Source organism: Salvelinus alpinus, chromosome 9 (genome assembly GCF_045679555.1).
Source record: "Salvelinus alpinus chromosome 9, SLU_Salpinus.1, whole genome shotgun sequence".
NCBI lineage: Eukaryota > Metazoa > Chordata > Actinopteri > Salmoniformes > Salmonidae > Salvelinus > Salvelinus alpinus.
Window position 1 is genome coordinate 1,996,686 of NC_092094.1, and position 22,665 is coordinate 2,019,350.

The window sequence follows — 22,665 nt, forward strand, 5'->3', positions numbered from 1 at the left end:
TAACTAACCCTGACCCTAACTAACCCTGACCCTAACTAACCCTGACCCTATCTAACCCTGACCCTAACTAACCCTGGCCCTAACTAACCCTAACCCTGACCCTTACTAACCCTGACCCTAACTAACCCTGACCCTAAGTAATCCTAACCCTGACCCTAACTAACCCTGACTCTAACTAATCCTAACCCTGACCATAACTAACACTAACCCTGGCGCTAACTAACCCTGGCACTAACTAACCCTGACCCTAACTAACCCTGACCCTAACTAAACTTAACCCTGGCCCTAACTAACCCTGGCCCTAACTAACCCTGACCCTAACTAAACGTAACCCTGACCCTAACTAACCCTGACTTACACTAACTCTGACCCTAACTCTACCTAACCTTGCAAGGTGGGGGGGAATAAGACAGATGTCTTATTTTAGATACTATTTTAAGAGGTTTTTGACGATGGCCAGAGATGCGCGACCCATGTGACTAAACAGTGAGCTGTGACTCACTGGTCTGCTAACTCAGGCTTGTAAAAGAGGAAGTTAGCTCAAACTTTTAGCAACTTTTTGACTGGTTCTCATATGCACGCTATTTGCATGCTCAACGCCCCCGCACGCCTCCTCGTCAATTTGCTATGCCCCCACTAGAGAGGTTAACAAGCCAAGCTAAAGATAGGCTAGCTAGTCTAGCTAACTAAAACTGTGGGAAGAAAAACTTTGATGTACCTTTCTGAAAAGGAGATAGAGACAACACTGCCACATTGTAATGACCAATTTAGGGATTGAATTAAAACAGGAGCAACTTGAAGCATTTCACGCCTTTGTGTGAGGGGAGGATGTATAACTATAAGCTAGCTAGTTCTAGTCTTCAAGAAGCTAAGCAAACAGCCACAGTGGTGTCCCCGCTAAAGGCTGCAAAGGACAGAGGACCAAATCCGTGAGGCAATAGCTCTGGGTCTCAGAGCGGTGGTTGTGGAGGAAGACAAAAACGCTATATGGGAGGGTGCATGCAACTTTGTATTCGGAAGTCCAGAGAGCTGGTTGGGGAAGACATTATTTTAAAAAATTAACATGGCTATACACAAGGAGTACCAGGTAATACCATGGTTATATACAGTGAGTACCAGGTAATAACATGGCTATAAACAAGGAGAACCAGGTAATAACATGGCTATACAGAGGAAGTACCAGGTAATAGCATGGCTATACAGAGGAAGTACCAGGTAATAACATGGCTATACACAAGGAGTACCAGGTAATAACATGGTTATATACAGGAAGTACCAGGTAATAACATGGCTATACACAAGGAGTACCAGGTAATAACATGGTTATATACAGGGAGTACCAGGTAATAACATGGCTATACACAAGGAGTACCAGGTAATAACATGGTTATATACAGGGAGTACCAGGTAATAACATGGCTATATACAAAGAGACCCAGGTAATAACATGGCTATATACATAGGAAGTACCAGGTAATAACATGGCTATATACGAGGAATACCAGGTAGTAACATGGCTATATACGAGGATAACCAGGTAATAACATGGCTATATACAAGGAGTACCAGGTAATAACATGGCTATATATAAGGAGTACCAGGTAATAACATGGTTATATACAGGAAGTACCAGGTAATAACATGGCTATACACAAGGAGTACCAGGTAATAACATGGTTATATACAGGAAGTACCAGGTAATAACATGGCTATACACAAGGAGTACCAGGTAATAACATGGTTATATACAGTAAGTACCAGGTAATAACATGGCTATACACAAGGAGTACCAGGTAATAACATGGTTATATACAGGGAGTACCAGGTAATAACATGGCTATACACAAGGAGTACCAGGTAATAACATGGTTATATACAGGGAGTACCAGGTAATAACATGGCTATATACAAGGAGTACCAGTACTAAATCAATCTGCAGAGGTAGGAGGTAATTGAGGTAATACAGTATGTTGGCTATAAAAGACTAGTCAATAAGGACAAACAATAAGCAAAGCAACATGTGTGTGAGTGTGTGTGGCATCAATATGTGTGTGTGTGTGTGGCATCAATATGCGTGTTTGTGTGTGTGAGCGTATGTACAGTCGTGGCCAAAGGTTTTGAGAATGACACAAATATTAATTTCCACAAAGTTTGCTGCTTCAGTGTCTTTAGATATTTTTGTCAGATTTTACTATGGAATACTGAAGTATAATTACAAGCATTTCATAAGTGTCAAAGGCTTTTATTGACAATTACATGAAGTTGATGCAAAGATATTTTCAGTGTTGACCCTTCTATTTCAAGGCCTCTGCAATCCGCCCTGGCATGCTGTCAATTAACTTCTGGGCCACATCCTGACTGATGTATGCCCATTATTGCATAATCAATGCTTGGAATTTGTCAGAATTTGTGGGTTTTTGTTTGTCCACCTGCCTCTTGAGGATTGACCACAAGTTCTCAATGGGATTAAGTTCATCAGTTTGATCCCTGTGTCAGCATTAAGGTAGTTTTGTTTACCCTGTCCAGCATCAGGGAGTTTTGTTTTTTGTTTTAGCTGGTGACGTCGGGTCCGGGTGCCGCTGCCGAAGGAACCGGGGGTGCCTTAGCTGAGCCAGGCTTCCACGCCTTAGCTGGCTCAAGAGGTTTCCTTGCCTCGGTTGGCTCGACAGGCTCCCACCCCACGTCATGCCTCAGCCCGGCTTGTCGGGCTCCCACCCCACGTCATGCCGCAGCCAGCTCGTCGGGCTCCCACGCCTCAGCCGACTCATCGGGCTTCCATGCCTCCGCCATCTCGTCCGGCTCCTATGCCTCGGCCGGCCCGTCAGACTTGCCCAGGTGGGACGGCGGGTGGTGCCCCTAGAGAGAAGGTTACTGTCACACCTGCCCCCGCTCCCCCTCTCTGGTGCTCGAGGGTGCCAGGCTGCCCATCATTACGTACACCTGTCACCATCATTACGCGCATCAGTGCTTCATTGGACTCACCGGTCCTCAAATTTTGAGGACCTGAGGGCGCATGCCAAATCTTTTCAGCCTCTTGAGGTGGAAGAGGCATTGTCGTGCCCTCTTTACAACTGTGTTGGTGTGTTTGGACCATGATAGGTCTTTAGCGATGTGGACACCGAGGAACTTGAAGCTCTCAACCCTCTCTACTACAGCCCCTTGGATGTGAATGAGGTCGTGTTCTGCCATCCGTTTCCTGTAGTTCACAATCAGTTACTTTGTCTTACTGATGTTGAGGGAGAGGTTGTTGTCCTGGCTCCACACTGCCAGGTCTCTGACCTCCTCCTCCCTGTAGGCTGTCTCATCGTCGTTGTGATCAGGCCTACTACTAATGTGTCGTCAGCGAACTTAATGATGGGGTTGGAACTGTATGAGGCCAAGCAGTCATGGGTATACAGGGAATACAGGAGGGGACTGAGGACGCACCCTTGTGGTACTTCATGATAATGGAAGTGAGCGCTACTGGTCGGTTGTCATTCAGTTCAGTTACTTCCATTTCTTGGGCACAGGGATGATAGCGGACATCTTGAAGCAGGTGGGTATAGTGGCCTGAGCTAGGGAGGAATTGAAAATGTCAGAGAACACAACAACCAGCTGGTCTGTACATGCTCTAAGGGCACGGCTAGAGATGCCGATCGGCTAAAACATTTGAATTACTTCCATTTGTCCTCAGTGGAGACGTTTAGTGCGTACCCCACGTTGTCATCGTTGACAGCTCAGGGTCATTGTGCTGTCCCCTCGGCAGCTCAGGGTCATTGTGCGGTCTCCTCAGCAGCTCAGGGTCATTGTGCTGTCTCCATGGCAGCTCACTGTCATTGTGCTGTCTCCATGGCAGCTCACGGTCATTGTGCTGTCTCCATGGCAGCTCACGGTCATTGTGCTGTCTCCATGGCAGCTCACGGTCATTGTGCTGTCTCCATGGCTGCTCACGGTCATTGTGCTGTCTCCATGGCAGCTCAGGGTCATTGTGCAGTCATTGTGCTGTCTCCTCGGCAGCTCAGAGTCATTGTGCTGTCTCCTCGGCAATTTAAATGACGTTTGGCAAACTCCAAGCGTTTGCGTCTGTGTCTTGTGGTCAGAAAGGGATTTCTTCTGGCAACCCTTCCAAAGAGCCTGTGGTTGTGGAGGTGGCGTCTGATGGTGCTTTTTGAAACCTGGTGACCCCAAGACGCCACCAAGGCCTGCAATTCTTTCACAGCGATTCTTGGGTATTTTGTTGCTTCTCTCACCATCCTTCTCCCTATCCTGGGGGGCAAAATTAATTTGCGTCCTCTACCCATGAGGTTTTCAACTGTTCCATATCTTTTGCATTTTTAAATAATTGCCCTGACAGTGCTCAGTGGTATGTTCAATCGTTTGTGGATCTTCTTGTAGCCATTACCAGATTTATGAAGGTCTACGACCATCTGTCTCTTTTGAACTGCCAGTTCTTTTGTTTTCTTAATGGTGTTGGATGACAGTGGGATATTGCATGTGTGTTACCTCATTTTTATTCCCTAGTGAAACAAGTGATGTAATGGCTCAATATAGTTCCTTAAGACTTAGATAAACTTAAATAAGTGGAATTTAATTTGTGGTTTAATTTTGGTAGATGTTATTTACAATAATCTTTAAGGGTGCCATTAATTGTGAAACCTTGATTTGGAGGATATTGATTTTTAATTATCAATGTAATTATCAATTATCAATTATCGATCATCTACAGAACATACAACACAGCATGTTAATCATTCTAATATAGAACACAGCATGTCGATCATCTACAGAATATAGAACACAGCATGTTAGTCATTCTAATATAGAACATAGAACACAGCATGTCAGTCATTCTAATATAGAACATAGAACATAATTAAATCAATAAAGTATTTTGGTTGGTTCCATTGAAACATTAATAAAGTATCGTATTTCTCACATGTTGGTATTTTGAGTTTATCTCTATAATTATATTCTTTATATTTGTTTAAGCATTATTTACGCCAGTAATTTTGGAGCCCACTGTATATGCCTCACCATCGAATTCCCTATCACAATTGCCAGAATGATCCGGCCTCTGCCATGTCTCGAAGCTGATTGCGAGGCCAGAGCCACAGAACTCACATGAGAAGAGGGCTGCTGAGACGCCGGCCGCATTGTTGTATCTGTGTCTGTGTAAAGGATTCCCCCACCCCCCCACTCCCTTCAAACTCTGTGCAACAAGAGTTGCAAAACCTCTAGATCTCTTTTACTCCACACACAGAGACGCAGAACAGAGACGCGTACAAAGCTCTCCTTCGCCCTCCATTTGGCAAATCTGACCATAACTCCATCCTCCTGATTCCTGCTTACAAGCAAAAACTAAAGCAGGAAGTACCAGTGACTCGCTCAATATGGAAGAAACAAAAACCAAAGTATCAGAGCGTCAATACAAGATCGAATCCTACTACACCGGCTCAGACGCTTGCGGATGTGGTGGGCTTGCAAACTATCACGTATTACAAGGGGAATCCCAGCCACAGGCTGCACTGTGACATGAGTTTACCAAACAAGCTAAATACCTTCTATACACGCTTTAAGGAAACAGTGAAGTAACACTGAACCATAAGTGAGAGCACCAGCTATTCCGGATGACTGTGTGATCACGCTCTTTGTAGCCGATGTGAGTAAGACCTTTAAACAGGTGAACATTTATTGACTTTATATTTTATTTTAATTCGTACCTTTATTTAACTAACATTCACAAGGCCAAAGTACCAGAAGCATTACCAGGACACATACTCAGAGCATGCGTTGACCAGCTGGCAAGCGTCTTTACTGACATTTTCAACCTTTCCCTGACCCAGTCTGTAATATACTTAATTGTGGGCTTGTCAGTAAGGCAAGGTCTACACCTATTATATTCGGCGCATATGACAAATAAAAAAATATTTTGCTTTGATTTTATTTGTTCATGCATTGTCAAAATTAGGGGGCAGTGGGAAACTTGCCAGAAGTGAACATTGGTAGTACAGTAGTAGCTAGCTAGAATGCATGGGTAATTCACATCATTGCCCTACTATTTAAACAGAGGACATCCAAGAATGAAAATGTGTAACTTCAGTGCAGTAAGGAAATGTTCAATCTATAATTAGTTCATTTATAACTAAAACATACATTTTATTAGCTAGCCAATTTCATGTTGTTACCAAGCAAGCTAAAGTTATTAGCTGGCTGGCTTTCTATGGGCTTAACAATGCTAGCTAACATTAGCTATGCTAGCTAACATTAGTTCCTACTTGCTAGTCAAAGGACGGTAATGTTTAACAGGTTGCAGTTGTCTGATGTCACTCGTTTTAGTGTAGACAGCTTTTTATAACGTTTTGAAAATGATGATTTATGCGCCCTATTCATGGTCTTAGCAACAAACGATGTCCAAACTTAGAAGGTTTGCTTTAGCTAGCAAGCTACTGTGTGTTTGCTTATCCCGGAAGGGCTGGCTGGAAGCAGAAGGGCTGGTGCGGTCCTATGTAAAATAATAGATCATGATTCGTTCAATTCAAAATGGGGCTATCCAACCAGCGTAGGGTGTAGCCTTGAAGTCTGAGGCCACAGCCCCTTCATTATCGATGCTTCGTGCCAACACATCAAAGCAGCCTTTTCAGACTCTCAAGTCAGAAAGACTGGTGTCAGCCAGACTAGGGACTCTGCTGTTCTAGCACCAAGGGAAGCAGGTTCCACCATTTGGGTGCCAGGACAGAGAAGAGTTTTGACTGGGTTGACTAGCTAACCAACTAACCTCCTCCAAACAAAGATAGGTGTAGATGTGGCAATATCATGAGAGTTTTCTAAAGACAAAGTTATCTGTAAGGTGTGTAGGTGTGGTGTAGTTGTGGCCATCTCCTGAGAGTTTCCTAAAGACAAAGTTATCTGTAGAGCGTGAGTTTCTGCTGTTGCTTTCATGGAAGAAACAAGGCTACATCCCTGAGGCCAGACACAGTAAGTACTAATAGGTGTCCAACTGTTGTACTAATCTCGGGAACCCAGATTCAAATATTGCCTGCGCCAGCTAGCTAGCTCTGTCACAAGAGACTAGTTGTCAACATGACAATGTAAAAAAAACTTACTTGAAGACAGCAATCAACAGGTTGACCAGCAGGATGTTGGCCACCAGTAGATAACAGGCCATGATGGCCGGGGTCAGCCAGGCTCCAGGGATACACGGAGGCAGCTTCTTACCATCCTCATCATACAGGTTCTCACCACACGGCGCTGGGGGGTTAGCGGAAGAGGAACAAGACTGCTTTAGTATTCAAAATAACACTCTCCACATTGCCACTTTGAAAATATAAAAGGTATTGAAGAATACTCACGGTTGATTTCCATTGCATAGACTTGAAGCAGTTCCAGAAATGAAAAGAAAAGGCATGAATACAAAGAGAACATCATACTTCTGTCATGGTCAAGACCAGGTGCACGTGAAGTCAAAGACTGTCCTTTGCTGCTGGGAGACCAGGTGAAGTCAAAGACACATTATGGATAAATATAGGACAGATCAAAACATGGACAAACAGGACTGATCATCCGCCCGTGAAACAGGAAACAGAATCTTACTATAAATCTGGGTCTTACGGTCGATGGAGTCAGCAAACACCTCTCCGTAGATCATCCAGTAGGGCATGTAGAAGATGTTCCTGGCCAAACGCCATGTTGGCTCCTCATCAGGGTGCAAGATGGCCTGCCGCGACACCCCGAAACTCATCAACACCACCAACATGATTATCACGAAGTACAGCATGTCGATCATCTACAGAACATAGAACACAGCATGTCAGTCATTCTAATATAGAACATAGAACACAGCATGTCGATCATCTACAGAACATAGAACACAGCATGTCAGTCATTCAAATATAGAACATAGAACACAGCATGTCGATCATCTACAGAACATAGAACACAACATGTCAGTCATTCTAATATAGAACATAGAACACAGCATGTTAATCATTCTAATATAGAACATAGAACACAGCATGTCAGTCATTCTAATATAGAACATAGAACACAGCATGTTAATCATTCTAATATAGAACATAGAACACAGCATGTCAGTCATTCTAATATAGAACATAGAACACAGCATGTCAGTCATTCTAATATAGAACACAGCATGTCAGTCATTCTAATATAGAACATAGAACACAGCATGTCAGTCATTCTAATATAGAACATAGAACACAGCATGTCAGTCACTCTAATATAGAACATAGAACACAGCATGTCAGTCATTCTAATATAGAACACAGCATGTCGATCATCTACAGAACATAGAACACAGCATGTCAGTCATTCTAAGATAGAACATAGAACACAGCATGTCAGTCATTCTAATATAGAACATAGAACACAGCATGTCAGTCATTCTAATATAGAACATAGAACACAGCATGTCAGTCATTCTAATATAGAACACAGCATGTCGATCATCTACAGAACATAGAACACAGCATGTCGATCATCTACAGAACACAGAACACAGCATGTTAATCATTCTAATATAGAACAGAGCATGTTAATAATTCTAATATAGAACACAGCATGTCGATCATCTACAGGACATAGAACACAGCATGTTAATCATTCTAATATAGAACAGAGCATGTTAATAATTCTAATATAGAATATAGAACACAGCATGTTAATCATTCTAATATAGAACAGAGCATGTTAATAATTCTAATATAGAACATAGAACACAGCATGTTAATCATTCTAATATAGAACACAGCATGTCGATCATCTACAGAACATAGAACACAGCATGTTAATCATTCTAATATAGAACACAGCATGTTAATCATTCTAATATAGAATACAGCATGTTAATCATTCTAATAAAGAACACAGCATGTTAATCATTCTAATATAGAACACAGCATGTTAATCATTCTAATATAGAACACAGCATGTTAATCATTCTAATATAGAACACAGCATGTTAATCATTCTAATATAGAACACAGCATGTTAATCATTCTAATATAGAACACAGCATGTTAATCATTCTAATATAGAACACAGCATGTTAATCATTCTCATATAGAACACAGCATGTTAATCATTCTAATATAGAACACAGCATGTTAATCATTCTAATATAGAACATGGAACACAGCATGTTAATCAATCTAATATAGAACACAGCATGTTAATCATTCTAATATAGAACACAGCATGTTAATCATTCTCATATAGAACACAGCATGTTAATCATACTAATATAGAACACAGCATGTTAATCATTCTCATATAGAACACAGCATGTTAATCATTCTAATATAGAACACAGCATGTTAATCATTCTAATATAGAACACAGCATGTTAATCATTCTCATATAGAACACAGCATGTTAATCATTCTAATATAGAACACAGCATGTTAATCATTCTAATATAGAACACAGCATGTTAATCATTCTAATATAGAACACAGCATGTTAATCATTCTAATATAGAACACAGCATGTTAATCATTCTAATATACAACATAGAACACAGCATGTCAGTAATTCTAATATAGAACATAGAACACAGCATGTTAATCATTCTCATATAGAACACAGCATGTTAATCATTCTAATATAGAACACAGCATGTTAATCATTCTAATATAGAACACAGCATGTTAATCATTCTCATATAGAACACAGCATGTTAATCATTCTAATATAGAACACAGCATGTTAATCATTCTAATATAGAACACAGCATGTTAATCATTCTAATATAGAACACAGCATGTTAATCATTCTAATATAGAACACAGCATGTTAATCATTCTAATATACAACATAGAACACAGCATGTCAGTAATTCTAATATAGAACATAGAACACAGCATGTTAATCATTCTCATATAGAACACAGCATGTTAATCATTCTAATATAGAACACAGCATGTTAATCATTCTAATATAGAACACAGCATGTTAATCATTCTCATATAGAACATAGAATGTCAGTAATTCTAATATAGAACATAGAACACAGCATGTTAATCATTCTAATATAGAACACAGCATGTCTATCATCTACAGAACATAGAACACAGCATGTTAATCATTCTAATATAGAACACAGCATGTTAATCATTCTAATATAGAACACAGCATGTTAATCATTCTAATATAGAACATAGAACACAGCATGTCAGTTATTATAATATAGAACATGGAACACAGCATGTTAATCATTCTAATATACAACACAGCATGTTAATCATTCTAATATAGAACACAGCATGTTAATCATTCTAATATAGAACACAGCATGTTAATCATTCTAATATAGAACACAGCATGTTAATCATTCTAATATAGAACACAGCATGTTAATCATTCTAATATAGAACACAGCATGTTAATCATTCTAATATAGAACACAGCATGTTAATCATTCTAATATAGAACACAGCATGTTAATCATTCTAATATAGAACACAGCATGTTAATCATTCTAATATAGAACACAGCATGTTAATCATTCTAATATAGAACACAGCATGTTAATCATTCTAATATAGAACACAGCATGTTAATCATTCTAATATAGAACACAGCATGTTAATCATTCTAATATAGAACACAGCATGTTAATCATTCTAATATAGAACACAGCATGTTAATCATTCTAATATAGAACATAGAACACAGCATGTCAGTCATTCTAATATAGAACATAGAACATAGCATGTCAGTCATTATAATATAGAACATAGAACACAGCATGTCAGTCATTATAATATAGAACATAGAACACAGCATGTCAGTCATTCTAATATAGAACATAGAACACAGCATGTCAGTCATTATAATATAGAACACAGCATGTTAATCATTCTAATATAGAACACAGCATGTTAATCATTCTAATATAGAACACAGCATGTTAATCATTCTAATATAGAACACAGCATGTTAATCATTCTAATATAGAACATAGAACACAGCATGTTAATCATTATAATATAGAACATAGAAAACAGCATGTCAGTCATTCTAATATAGAACATAGAACACAGCATGTCAGTCATTATAATATAGAACATAGAACACAGCATGTCAGTCATTATAATATAGAACATAGAACACAGCATGTCAGTCATTCTAATATAGAACACAGCATGTCGATCATCTACAGAACATAGAACACAGCATGTTAATCATTATAATATAGAACATGGAACACAGCATGTTAATCATTCTAATATAGAACACAGCATGTTAATCATTCTAATATAGAACACAGCATGTTAATCATTCTAATATAGAACAGAGCATGTTAATAATTCTAATATAGAACATAGAACACAGCATGTCAGTCATTATAATATAGAACATGGAACACAGCATGTTAATTATTCTAATATAGAACACAGCATGTTAATCATTCTAATATAGAACACAGCATGTTAATCATTCTAATATAGAACACAGCATGTTAATCATTCTCATATAGAACACAGCATGTTAATCATTCTAATATAGAACACAGCATGTTAATCATTCTAATATAGAACACAGCATGTTAATCATTCTCATATAGAACACAGCATGTTAATCATTCTAATATAGAACACAGCATGTTAATCATTCTAATATAGAACACAGCATGTTAATCATTCTAATATAGAACACAGCATGTTAATCATTCTAATATAGAACACAGCATGTTAATCATTCTAATATACAACATAGAACACAGCATGTCAGTAATTCTAATATAGAACATAGAACACATCATGTTAATCATTCTAATATAGAACATAGAATGTCAGTAATTCTAATATAGAACATAGAACACAGCATGTTAATCATTCTAATATAGAACACAGCATGTCTATCATCTACAGAACATAGAACACAGCATGTTAATCATTCTAATATAGAACACAGCATGTTAATCATTCTAATATAGAACACAGCATGTTAATCATTCTAATATAGAACATAGAACACAGCATGTCAGTTATTATAATATAGAACATGGAACACAGCATGTTAATCATTCTAATATAGAACACAGCATGTTAATCATTCTAATATAGAACACAGCATGTTAATCATTCTAATATAGAACACAGCATGTTAATCATTCTAATATAGAACACAGCATGTTAATCATTCTAATATAGAACACAGCATGTTAATCATTCTAATATAGAACACAGCATGTTAATCATTCTAATATAGAACACAGCATGTTAATCATTCTAATATAGAACACAGCATGTTAATCATTCTAATATAGAACACAGCATGTTAATCATTCTAATATAGAACACAGCATGTTAATCATTCTAATATAGAACACAGCATGTTAATCATTCTAATATAGAACACAGCATGTTAATCATTCTAATATAGAACACAGCATGTTAATCATTCTAATATAGAACATAGAACACAGCATGTTAATCATTATAATATAGAACATAGAACACAGCATGTCAGTCATTCTAATATAGAACATAGAACACAGCATGTCAGTCATTATAATATAGAACATAGAACACAGCATGTCAGTCATTATAATATAGAACATAGAACACAGCATGTCAGTCATTATAATATAGAACACAGCATGTTAATCATTCTAATATAGAACACAGCATGTTAATCATTCTAATATAGAACACAGCATGTTAATCATTCTAATATAGAACACAGCATGTTAATCATTCTAATATAGAACATAGAACACAGCATGTTAATCATTATAATATAGAACATAGAACACAGCATGTCAGTCATTCTAATATAGAACATAGAACACAGCATGTCAGTCATTATAATATAGAACATAGAACACAGCATGTCAGTCATTATAATATAGAACATAGAACACAGCATGTCAGTCATTCTAATATAGAACACAGCATGTCGATCATCTACAGAACATAGAACACAGCATGTTAATCATTATAATATAGAACATGGAACACAGCATGTTAATCATTATAATATAGAACACAGCATGTTAATCATTCTAATATAGAACACAGCATGTTAATCATTCTAATATAGAACAGAGCATGTTAATAATTCTAATATAGAACATAGAACACAGCATGTCAGTCATTATAATGTAGAACATGGAACACAGCATGTTAATCATTCTAATATAAAACACAGCATGTTAATCATTCTAATATAGAACAGAGCATGTTAATCATTCTAATATAGAACACAGCATGTTAATCATTCTAATATAGAACACAGCATGTTAATCATTCTAATATAGAACATGGCATGTTAATCATTCTAATATAGAACACAGCATGTTAATCATTCTAATATAGAACACAGCATGTTAATCATTCTAATATAGAACACAGCATGTTAATCATTCTAATATAGAACAGAGCATGTTAATAATTCTAATATAGAACATAGAACACAGCATGTTAATCATTCTAATATAGAACACAGCATGTTAATCATTCTAATATACAACACAGCATGTTAATCATTCTAATATAGAACAGAGCATGTTAATAATTCTAATATAGAACATAGAACACAGCATGTTAATAATTCTAATATAGAACACAGCATGTTAATCATTCTAATATAGAACACAGCATGTTAATAATTCTAATATAGAACACAGCATGTTAATCATTCTAATATAGAACACAGCATGTTAATCATTCTAATATAGAACACAGCATGTTAATCATTCTAATATAGAACACAGCATGTTAATCATTCTAATATAGAACACAGCATGTTAATCATTCTAATATAGAACACAGCATGTTAATCATTCTAATATAGAACACAGCATGTTAATCATTCTAATATAGAACACAGCATGTTAATCATTCTACTATAGAACACAGCATGTTAATCATTCTAATATAGAACACAGCATGTTAATCATTCTAATATAGAACATGGCATGTTAATCATTCTAATATAGAACACAGCATGTTAATCATTCTAATATAGAACACAGCATGTTAATCATTCTAATATAGAACACAGCATGTTAATCATTCTAATATAGAACAGAGCATGTTAATAATTCTAATATAGAACATAGAACACAGCATGTTAATCATTCTAATATAGAACACAGCATGTTAATCATTCTAATATACAACACAGCATGTTAATCATTCTAATATAGAACACAGCATGTTAATCATTCTAATATAGAACAGAGCATGTTAATAATTCTAATATAGAACATAGAACACAGCATGTTAATCATTCTAATATAGAACACAGCATGTTAATCATTCTAATATACAACACAGCATGTTAATCATTCTAATATAGAACATGGAACACAGCATGTTAATAATTCTAATATAGAACATAGAACACAGCATGTTAATAATTCTAATATAGAACACAGCATGTTAATCATTCTAATATAGAACACAGCATGTTAATAATTCTAATATAGAACACAGCATGTTAATCATTCTAATATAGAACACAGCATGTTAATCATTCTAATATAGAACACAGCATGTTAATCATTCTAATATAGAACACAGCATGTTAATCATTCTAATATAGAACACAGCATGTTAATCATTCTAATATAGAACACAGCATGTTAATCATTCTAATATAGAACACAGCATGTTAATCATTCTAATATAGAACACAGCATGTTAATCATTCTACTATAGAACACAGCATGTTAATCATTCTAATATAGAACACAGCATGTTAATCATTCTAATATAGAACATGGCATGTTAATCATTCTAATATAGAACACAGCATGTTAATCATTCTAATATAGAACACAGCATGTTAATCATTCTAATATAGAACACAGCATGTTAATCATTCTAATATAGAACAGAGCATGTTAATAATTCTAATATAGAACATAGAACACAGCATGTTAATCATTCTAATATAGAACACAGCATGTTAATCATTCTAATATACAACACAGCATGTTAATCATTCTAATATAGAACAGAGCATGTTAATCATTCTAATATAGAACAGAGCATGTTAATAATTCTAATACAGAACACAGCATGTTAATCATTCTAATATAGAACACAGCATGTTAATCATTCTAATATACAACACAGCATGTTAATCATTCTAATATAGAACATGGAACACAGCATGTTAATAATTCTAATATAGAACATAGAACACAGCATGTTAATAATTCTAATATAGAACACAGCATGTTAATCATTCTAATATAGAACACAGCATGTTAATAATTCTAATATAGAACACAGCATGTTAATCATTCTAATATAGAACACAGCATGTTAATCATTCTAATATAGAACACAGCATGTTAATCATTCTAATATAGAACACAGCATGTTAATCATTCTAATATAGAACACAGCATGTTAATCATTCTAATATAGAACACAGCATGTTAATCATTCTAATATAGAACACAGCATGTTAATCATTCTAATATAGAACACAGCATGTTAATCATTCTACTATAGAACACAGCATGTTAATCATTCTAATATAGAACACAGCATGTTAATCATTCTAATATAGAACATGGAACACAGCATGTTAATCATTCTAATATACAACACAGCATGTTAATCATTCTAATATAGAACACAGCATGTTAATCATTCTAATATAGAACATAGAACACAGCATGTCAGTCATTCTAATATAGAACATAGAACACAGCATGTCAGTCATTATAATATAGAACATGGAACACAGCATGTTAATCATTCTAATATAGAACACAGCATGTTAATCATTCTAATATAGAACACAGCATGTTAATCATTCTAATATAGAACACAGCATGTTAATCATTCTAATATAGAACACAGCATGTTAATCATTCTAATATAGAACACAGCATGTTAATCATTCTAATATAGAACACAGCATGTTAATCATTCTAATATACAACATAGAACACAGCATGTCAGTAATTCTAATATAGAACATAGAACACAGCATGTTAATCATTCTAATATAGAACACAGCATGTTAATCATTCTAATATAGAACACAGCATGTTAATCATTCTAATATAGAACACAGCATGTTAATCATTCTAATATAGAACACAGCATGTTAATCATTCTAATATAGAACACAGCATGTTAATCATTCTAATATAGAACACAGCATGTTAATCATTCTAATATAGAACACAGCATGTTAATCATTCTAATATAGAACACAGCATGTTAATCATTCTAATATAGAACATAGAACACAGCATGTCAGTCATTCTAATATAGAACATAGAACACAGCATGTCAGTCATTCTAATATAGAACATAGAACACAGCATGTTAATCATTCTAATATAGAACACAGCATGTCAGTCATTCTAATATAGAACATAGAACACAGCATGTTAATAATTATAATATAGAACATGGAACACAGCATGTTAATCATTATAATATGGAACATAGAATGTCAGTCATCTGGAATAAATGATTTGTAATTAAGCCAATGGGATGCAATTATTTGTTTTGTTTCTAACGTGTCAACATTTGGAGCAGTACTGTCCTCCCCTTCCTCCTCTGGTATCTTCAGAGGTAGTAGGCCTCAAGACAAGCAGACTGAGTATCTTCTGTATGGGGGGCTAACCCCCTGTAACCTGTGCTGTATTACGCAATACATTTGATTGGGGAATATTAGTGATGAATGATGAGGAGAAAGCAGCTGAATGAAGTTATAGAACCACCATAGTAATAATCCTTCAGGAATTATTGTGGTTTTATCCTCTATAATATGTAATGTATGTAATGTTGTCTCTGGAGCAGCCTACTAACTTTGAAATATCGAACAAAAATCAATCAATGAAGTTACCATTTTCCCGATCATCATGACATAGGGTCCCAGGTACTTGTTGACCCCGAAGATGTCAAGCACCCTGATGTACCAGAAGATGATGTCTATGCAGTAGATGACCCGTCCGATGCCCAGGAGGGGTTCGTTCTGCAGCCTCAGCAGAAGGCCAACCAGGAAGGTGGAGATGGCTGCCAGGTCAGTGATGTTCCAGACCTCTTGGAGCCATACGTTGATCTTCTGCTTCAGCTTCCCAGGCTCTGACATTAGGATCTAAGGGTCAAGGTCAAAGTTAGTAACCCAGGCTCTGACATTAGGATCTAAGGGTCAAATTCAAAGTAAGGCTCTGACATCAGGATGTATGGGTCAAGGTCAAAGTTAGTAATCCCAGCTCTGACACAGGATCTATGGGTCAAGGTCAAAGTTAGTAACCCAGGCTCTGACATCAGGATCTAAGGGTCAAATTCAAAGTAAGGCTCTGACATCAGGATGTATGGGTCAAGGTCAAAGTTAGTAACCCAGGCTCTGACATCAGGATCTAAGGGTCAAGGTCAAAGTTAGTAACCCAGGCTCTGACATTAGGATCTAAGGGTCAAGGTCAAAGTTAGTAACCCAGGCTCTGACATTAGGATCTAAGGGTCAAATTCAAAGTAAGGCTCTGACATCAGGATGTATGGGTCAAGGTCAAAGTTAGTAACCCAGGCTCTGACATCAGGATCTAAGGGTCAAGGTCAAAGTTAGTAACCCAGGCTCTGACATCAGGATCTAAGGGTCAAATTCAAAGTAAGGCTCTGACATCAGGATGTATGGGTCAAGGTCAAAGTTAGTAATCCCAGCTCTGACACAGGATCTATGGGTCAAGGTCAAAGTTAGTAAGTAAGCCTTGTCCGAGCCAGAACCGTGCCTGGGGTAGGATGTCCCATTTCTGTACGAAGCATCTTGATGTACACTACACCCTGACTGACATCAGGGTCTGTGAAGTACAAAGCATCAATCAATGCTCACATACAGTACAGCTGCACCTGAAACAGCCTATTACCTATACTGTGTTTATATGGGAGGTAAGGTGCTATACTGTGTTTATATGGGAGGTAAGGTGCTATAATGTGTTTATATGGGAGGTAAGGTGCTATAATGTGTTTATATGGGAGGTAAGGTGCTAGATTGTGTTTATATGGGAGGTAAGGTGCTATAATGTGTTTATATGGGAGGTAAGGTGCTATAATGTGTTTATCTGGGAGGTAAGGTGCTATAATGTGTTTATCTGGGAGGTAAGGTGCTATAATGTGTTTATATGGGAGGTAAGGTGCTATAATGTGTTTATCTGGGAGGTAAGGTGCTATAATGTGTTTATCTGGGAGGTAAGGTGCTATACTGTGTTTATATGGGAGGTAAGGTGCTATACTGTGTTTATATGGGAGGTAAGGTGCTATACTGTGTTTATATGGGAGGTAAGGTGCTATACTGTGTTTATATGGGAGGTAAGGTGCTATACTGTGTTTATATGGGAGGTAAGGTGCTATAATGTGTTTATATGGGAGGTAAGGTGCTATACTGTGTTTATATGGGAGGTAAGGTGCTATAATGTGTTTATATGGGAGGTAAGGTGCTATAATGTGTTTATATGGGAGATAAGGTGCTATACTGTGTTTATATGGGAGGTAAGGTGCTATAATGTGTTTATATGGGAGGTAAGGTGCTATAATGTGTTTATATGGGAGGTAAGGTGCTATACTGTGTTTATATGGGAGGTAAGGTGCTATACTGTGTTTATATGGGAGGTAAGGTGCTATACTGTGTTTATATGAGAGGTAAGGTGCTATACTGTGTTTATATGGGAGGTAAGGTGCTATATAGTGCACTATAGATGCAATATTGTTGGGAATATTTTTTTTTCATCTGAGAACGAATTCCCCAAGCTTACTTGAACTTGAAGTTGAACTTAAACTTGTTTCTAATTGACCTGTCTGACTTTCTCGAAGCCGAGCGTGAGGATGTAGGCGATGACGATCCACTCCTGGATGGACGGCCATCGCTCCATCTTCACCAGGATTATGTAGTTATACAGCATCAGGTAGCCCAGGTAGGAGATCTAACAGAGAAATAGATAGACCACATAACATACCGCTAGACATCAGGTAGCCCAGGTAGGAGGTCTGTTTAATATTTTACTATGATCAGGTAGGAGGTCTGTTTAGTAATTTATTAGGATCAGGTAGGATATCTGTTCAGTAATTTATTAGGATCAGGTAGGAGGTCTGTTTAGTATTTTATTAGGATCAGGTAGGAGGTCTGTTTAGTATTTTATTAGGATCAGGTAGGAGGTCTGTTTAGTATTGTATTAGGATCAGGTAGGAGGTCTGTTTAATATTTTATTAGGATCAGGTTGGAGGTCTGTTTAGTATTTTATTAGGATCAGGTAGGAGGTCTGTTTAGTAATTTATTAGGATCAGGTAGGAGGTCTGTTTAGTATTTTATTAGGATCAGGTAGGAGGTCTGTTTAGTATTTTACTAAGATCAGGTAGGAGGTCTGTTTAGTATTTTACTAGGATCAGGTTGGAGGTCTGTTTAGTATTTTATTAGGATCAGGTAGGAGGTCTGTTTAGTATTTTATTAGGATCAGGTAGGAGGTCTGTTTAGTATTTTATTAGGATCAGGTAGGAGGTCTGTTTAGTATTTTACTAGGATCAGGTAGGAGGTCTGTTTAGTATTGTATTAGGATCAGGTTGGAGGTCTGTTTAGTATTTTACTAGGATCAGGTAGGAGGTCTGTTTAGTATTTTATTAGGATCAGGTAGGAGGTCTGTTTAGTATTTTATTAGGATCAGGTAGGAGGTCTGTTTAGTATTTTACTAGGATCAGGTTGGAGGTCTGTTTTGTATTTTATTAGGATCAGGTAGGAGGTCTGTTTAGTAATTTATTAGGATTAGGTTGGAGGTCTGTTTTGTATTTTATTAGGATCAGGTAGGAGGTCTGTTTAGTAATTTATTAGGATCAGGTAGGTCTGTAGTATTTTACTAGGATCAGGTTGGAGGTCTGTTTTAGTATTTTACTAGGATCAGGTAGGAGGCCTGTTTTAGTATTTTACTAGGATCAGGTAGGAGGTCTGTTTAGTAATTTATTAGGATCAGGTTGGAGGTCTGTTTAGTATTTTACTAGGATCAGGTTGGAGGTCTGTTTAGTATTTTACTAGGATCAGGTAGGAGGTCTGTTTAGTATTGTATTAGGATCAGGTTGGAGGTCTGTTTAGTATTTTACTAGGATCAGGTAGGAAGTCTGTTTAGTATTTTACTAGGATCAGGTTGGAGGTCTGTTTAGTATTTTATTAGGATCAGGTAGGAGGTCTGTTTAGTATTTTATTAGGATCAGGTAGGTCTGTAGTATTTTACTAGGATCAAGTAGGAGGTCTGTTTAGTATTTTATTAGGATCAGGTAGGAGGTCTGTTTAGTATTTTATTAGGATCAGGTAGGAGGTCTGTTTAGTATTTTATTAGGATCAGGTAGGAGGTCTGTTTAGTATTTTACTAGGATCAGGTAGAGGGTCTGTTTAGTATTTTATTAGGATCAGGTAGTAGGTCTGTTTAGTATTTTATTAGGATCAGGTAGGAGGTCTGTTTAGTATTGTATTAGGATCAGGTAGGAGGTCGGTTTAGTATTTTATTAGGATCAGGTAGGAGGTCGGTTTAGTATTTTATTAGGATCAGGTAGGAGGTCTGTTTAGTATTTTATTAGGATCAGGTTGGAGGTCTGTTTAGTATTTTACTAGGATCAGGTAGGAGGTCTGTTTAGTATTTTATTAGGATCAGGTAGGAGGTCTGTTCAGTATTTTATTAGGATCAGGTAGGAGGTCTGTTTAGTATTTTATTAGGATCAGGTAGGAGGTCTGTTTAGTATTTTATTAGGACCAGGTAGGAGGTCTGTTTAGTATTTTACTAGGATCAGGTAGGAGGTCTGTTTAGTATTTTACTAGGATCAGGTAGGAGGTCTGTTTAGTATTTTATTAGGATCAGGTAGGAGGTCTGTTTATTATTTTATTAGGATCAGGTAGGAGGTCTGTTTAGTATTGTATTAGGATCAGGTAGGAGGTCTGTTTAGTATTTTATTAGGATCAGGTTGGAGGTTTGTTTAGTATTTTACTAGGATCAGGTAGGAGGTCTGTTTAGTATTGTATTAGGATCAGGTAGGAGGTCTGTTTAGTATTTTATTAGGATCAGGTTGGAGGTTTGTTTAGTATTTTACTAGGATCAGGTAGGAGGTCTGTTTAGTATTTTACTAGGATCAGGTAGGAGGTCTGTTTAGTATTTTATTAGGATCAGGTAGGAGGTCTGTTTATTATTTTATTAGGATCAGGTAGGAGGTCTGTTTAGTATTGTATTAGGATCAGGTAGGAGGTCTGTTTAGTATTTTATTAGGATCAGGTTGGAGGTTTGTTTAGTATTTTACTAGGATCAGGTAGGAGGTCTGTTTAGTATTTTATTAGGATCAGGTAGGAGGTCTGTTCAGTATTTTCTTAGGATCAGGTAGGAAGTCTGTTTAGTATTGTATTAGGATCAGGTAGGAGGTCTGTTTAGTATTGTATTAGGATCAGGTAGGAGGTCTGTTTAGTATTGTATTACTATCGTGATACTTACGGTGTTGAACCAGAACTTGGTGAACGGGGCATCATAGAACTCATAGATCCTCCACCCAATAGGCTTCCTCCGGACATTACTGCTGCCCTCCTCTTCATCCCCCTTCCTTGACACAACGTCATCCTGAATCAATAAATTGATCAATCAACCAATCAATCAATCAATCAATCAACACAAATTAACACCAGGACTCACTGGTACTAGGGGCCTATCTGTGACACTGTTACTAAGGGCTACCTGTTACCCTGTTACACTGTTAATAAGGGCTACCTGTTACCCTGTTACACTGTTACTAAGGGCTACCTGTTACCCTGTTACACTGTTACTAGGAGCCTATCTGTTACAAGGAGCCTATCTCTTACACTGTTACTAAGGGCCTACCTGTTACCATTGACCTATCTGTTACACTGTTACTATTGGCCTATATGTTACACTGTTACTAGGGGACTATATGTTACCCTGTTACTAGGCGCCTATATGTTACACTGTTACTAAAGGCCTACCTGTTACCCTGTTACCATCAAATCAAATTGTATTGGTTGCATACACATGGTTATCAGATGTTAATGAGAGTGTAGCGAAATGCTTGTGCTTCTAGTTCCGACCGTGCACTAATATGTAACAAGTAATCTAACAATTTCACAACAACTACCTTATACACACAAGTGTAAAGGAATGAATAAGAATATGTACATATAAATATATGGATGAGCGATGGCCAAACGGCATAGGCAAGATGCAGTAGATGGTATAGAGTACAGTATATACATATGACATGAGAAATGTACAGTATGTAAACATTATAGAAAGTGGCATTGTTGAAGTGACTAGAGATAACTTTATTACATCCAATTATTGAATTATTAAAGTGGCTAGAGATTGAGTGTGTATGTTGGCAGAAGCCACTCAATGTTAGTGATGGCTGTTTAACAGTCTGGTGGCTTTGAGATAGAAGCTGTTTTTCAGTCTCTCGGTCCCTGCTTTGATGCACCTGTACTGACCTCGCCTTCTGGATGATAGCGGGGTGAACAGGCAGTGGCTCGGGTGGTTGTTGTCCTTGATGATCTTTATGGCCTTCCTGTGACATCGGGTGGTGTAGGTGTCCTGGAGGGCAGGTAGTTTGCCCCCGGTGATGCGTTGTGCAGACCTCACTACCCTCTGGAGAGCCTTACGGTTGTGGGCGGAGCATTTGCCGTACCAGGCGGTGATACAGCCCGAAAGGATGCTCTCGT

General features: G+C 37.3%; 1 protein-coding gene across 1 annotated transcript in view; it reads right to left on the reverse strand.

Annotated features, from left to right (window-relative positions):
- The window catches only part of LOC139584100 (transient receptor potential cation channel subfamily M member 1-like), a 92,933-nt gene that overhangs the window by 34,104 nt on the left and 36,164 nt on the right, over positions 1-22,665 (reverse strand). Inside the window, exons 19-24 of the mRNA XM_071415609.1 lie at positions 21,434-21,556; positions 18,767-18,895; positions 16,825-17,076; positions 7,570-7,762; positions 7,329-7,349; positions 7,083-7,227 (exon numbers count right to left, since the gene is read on the reverse strand). Of these exons, the coding sequence (XP_071271710.1) occupies positions 7,083-7,227; positions 7,329-7,349; positions 7,570-7,762; positions 16,825-17,076; positions 18,767-18,895; positions 21,434-21,556 (863 nt within the window). The remainder of the gene's footprint in view (positions 1-7,082; positions 7,228-7,328; positions 7,350-7,569; positions 7,763-16,824; positions 17,077-18,766; positions 18,896-21,433; positions 21,557-22,665) is intronic.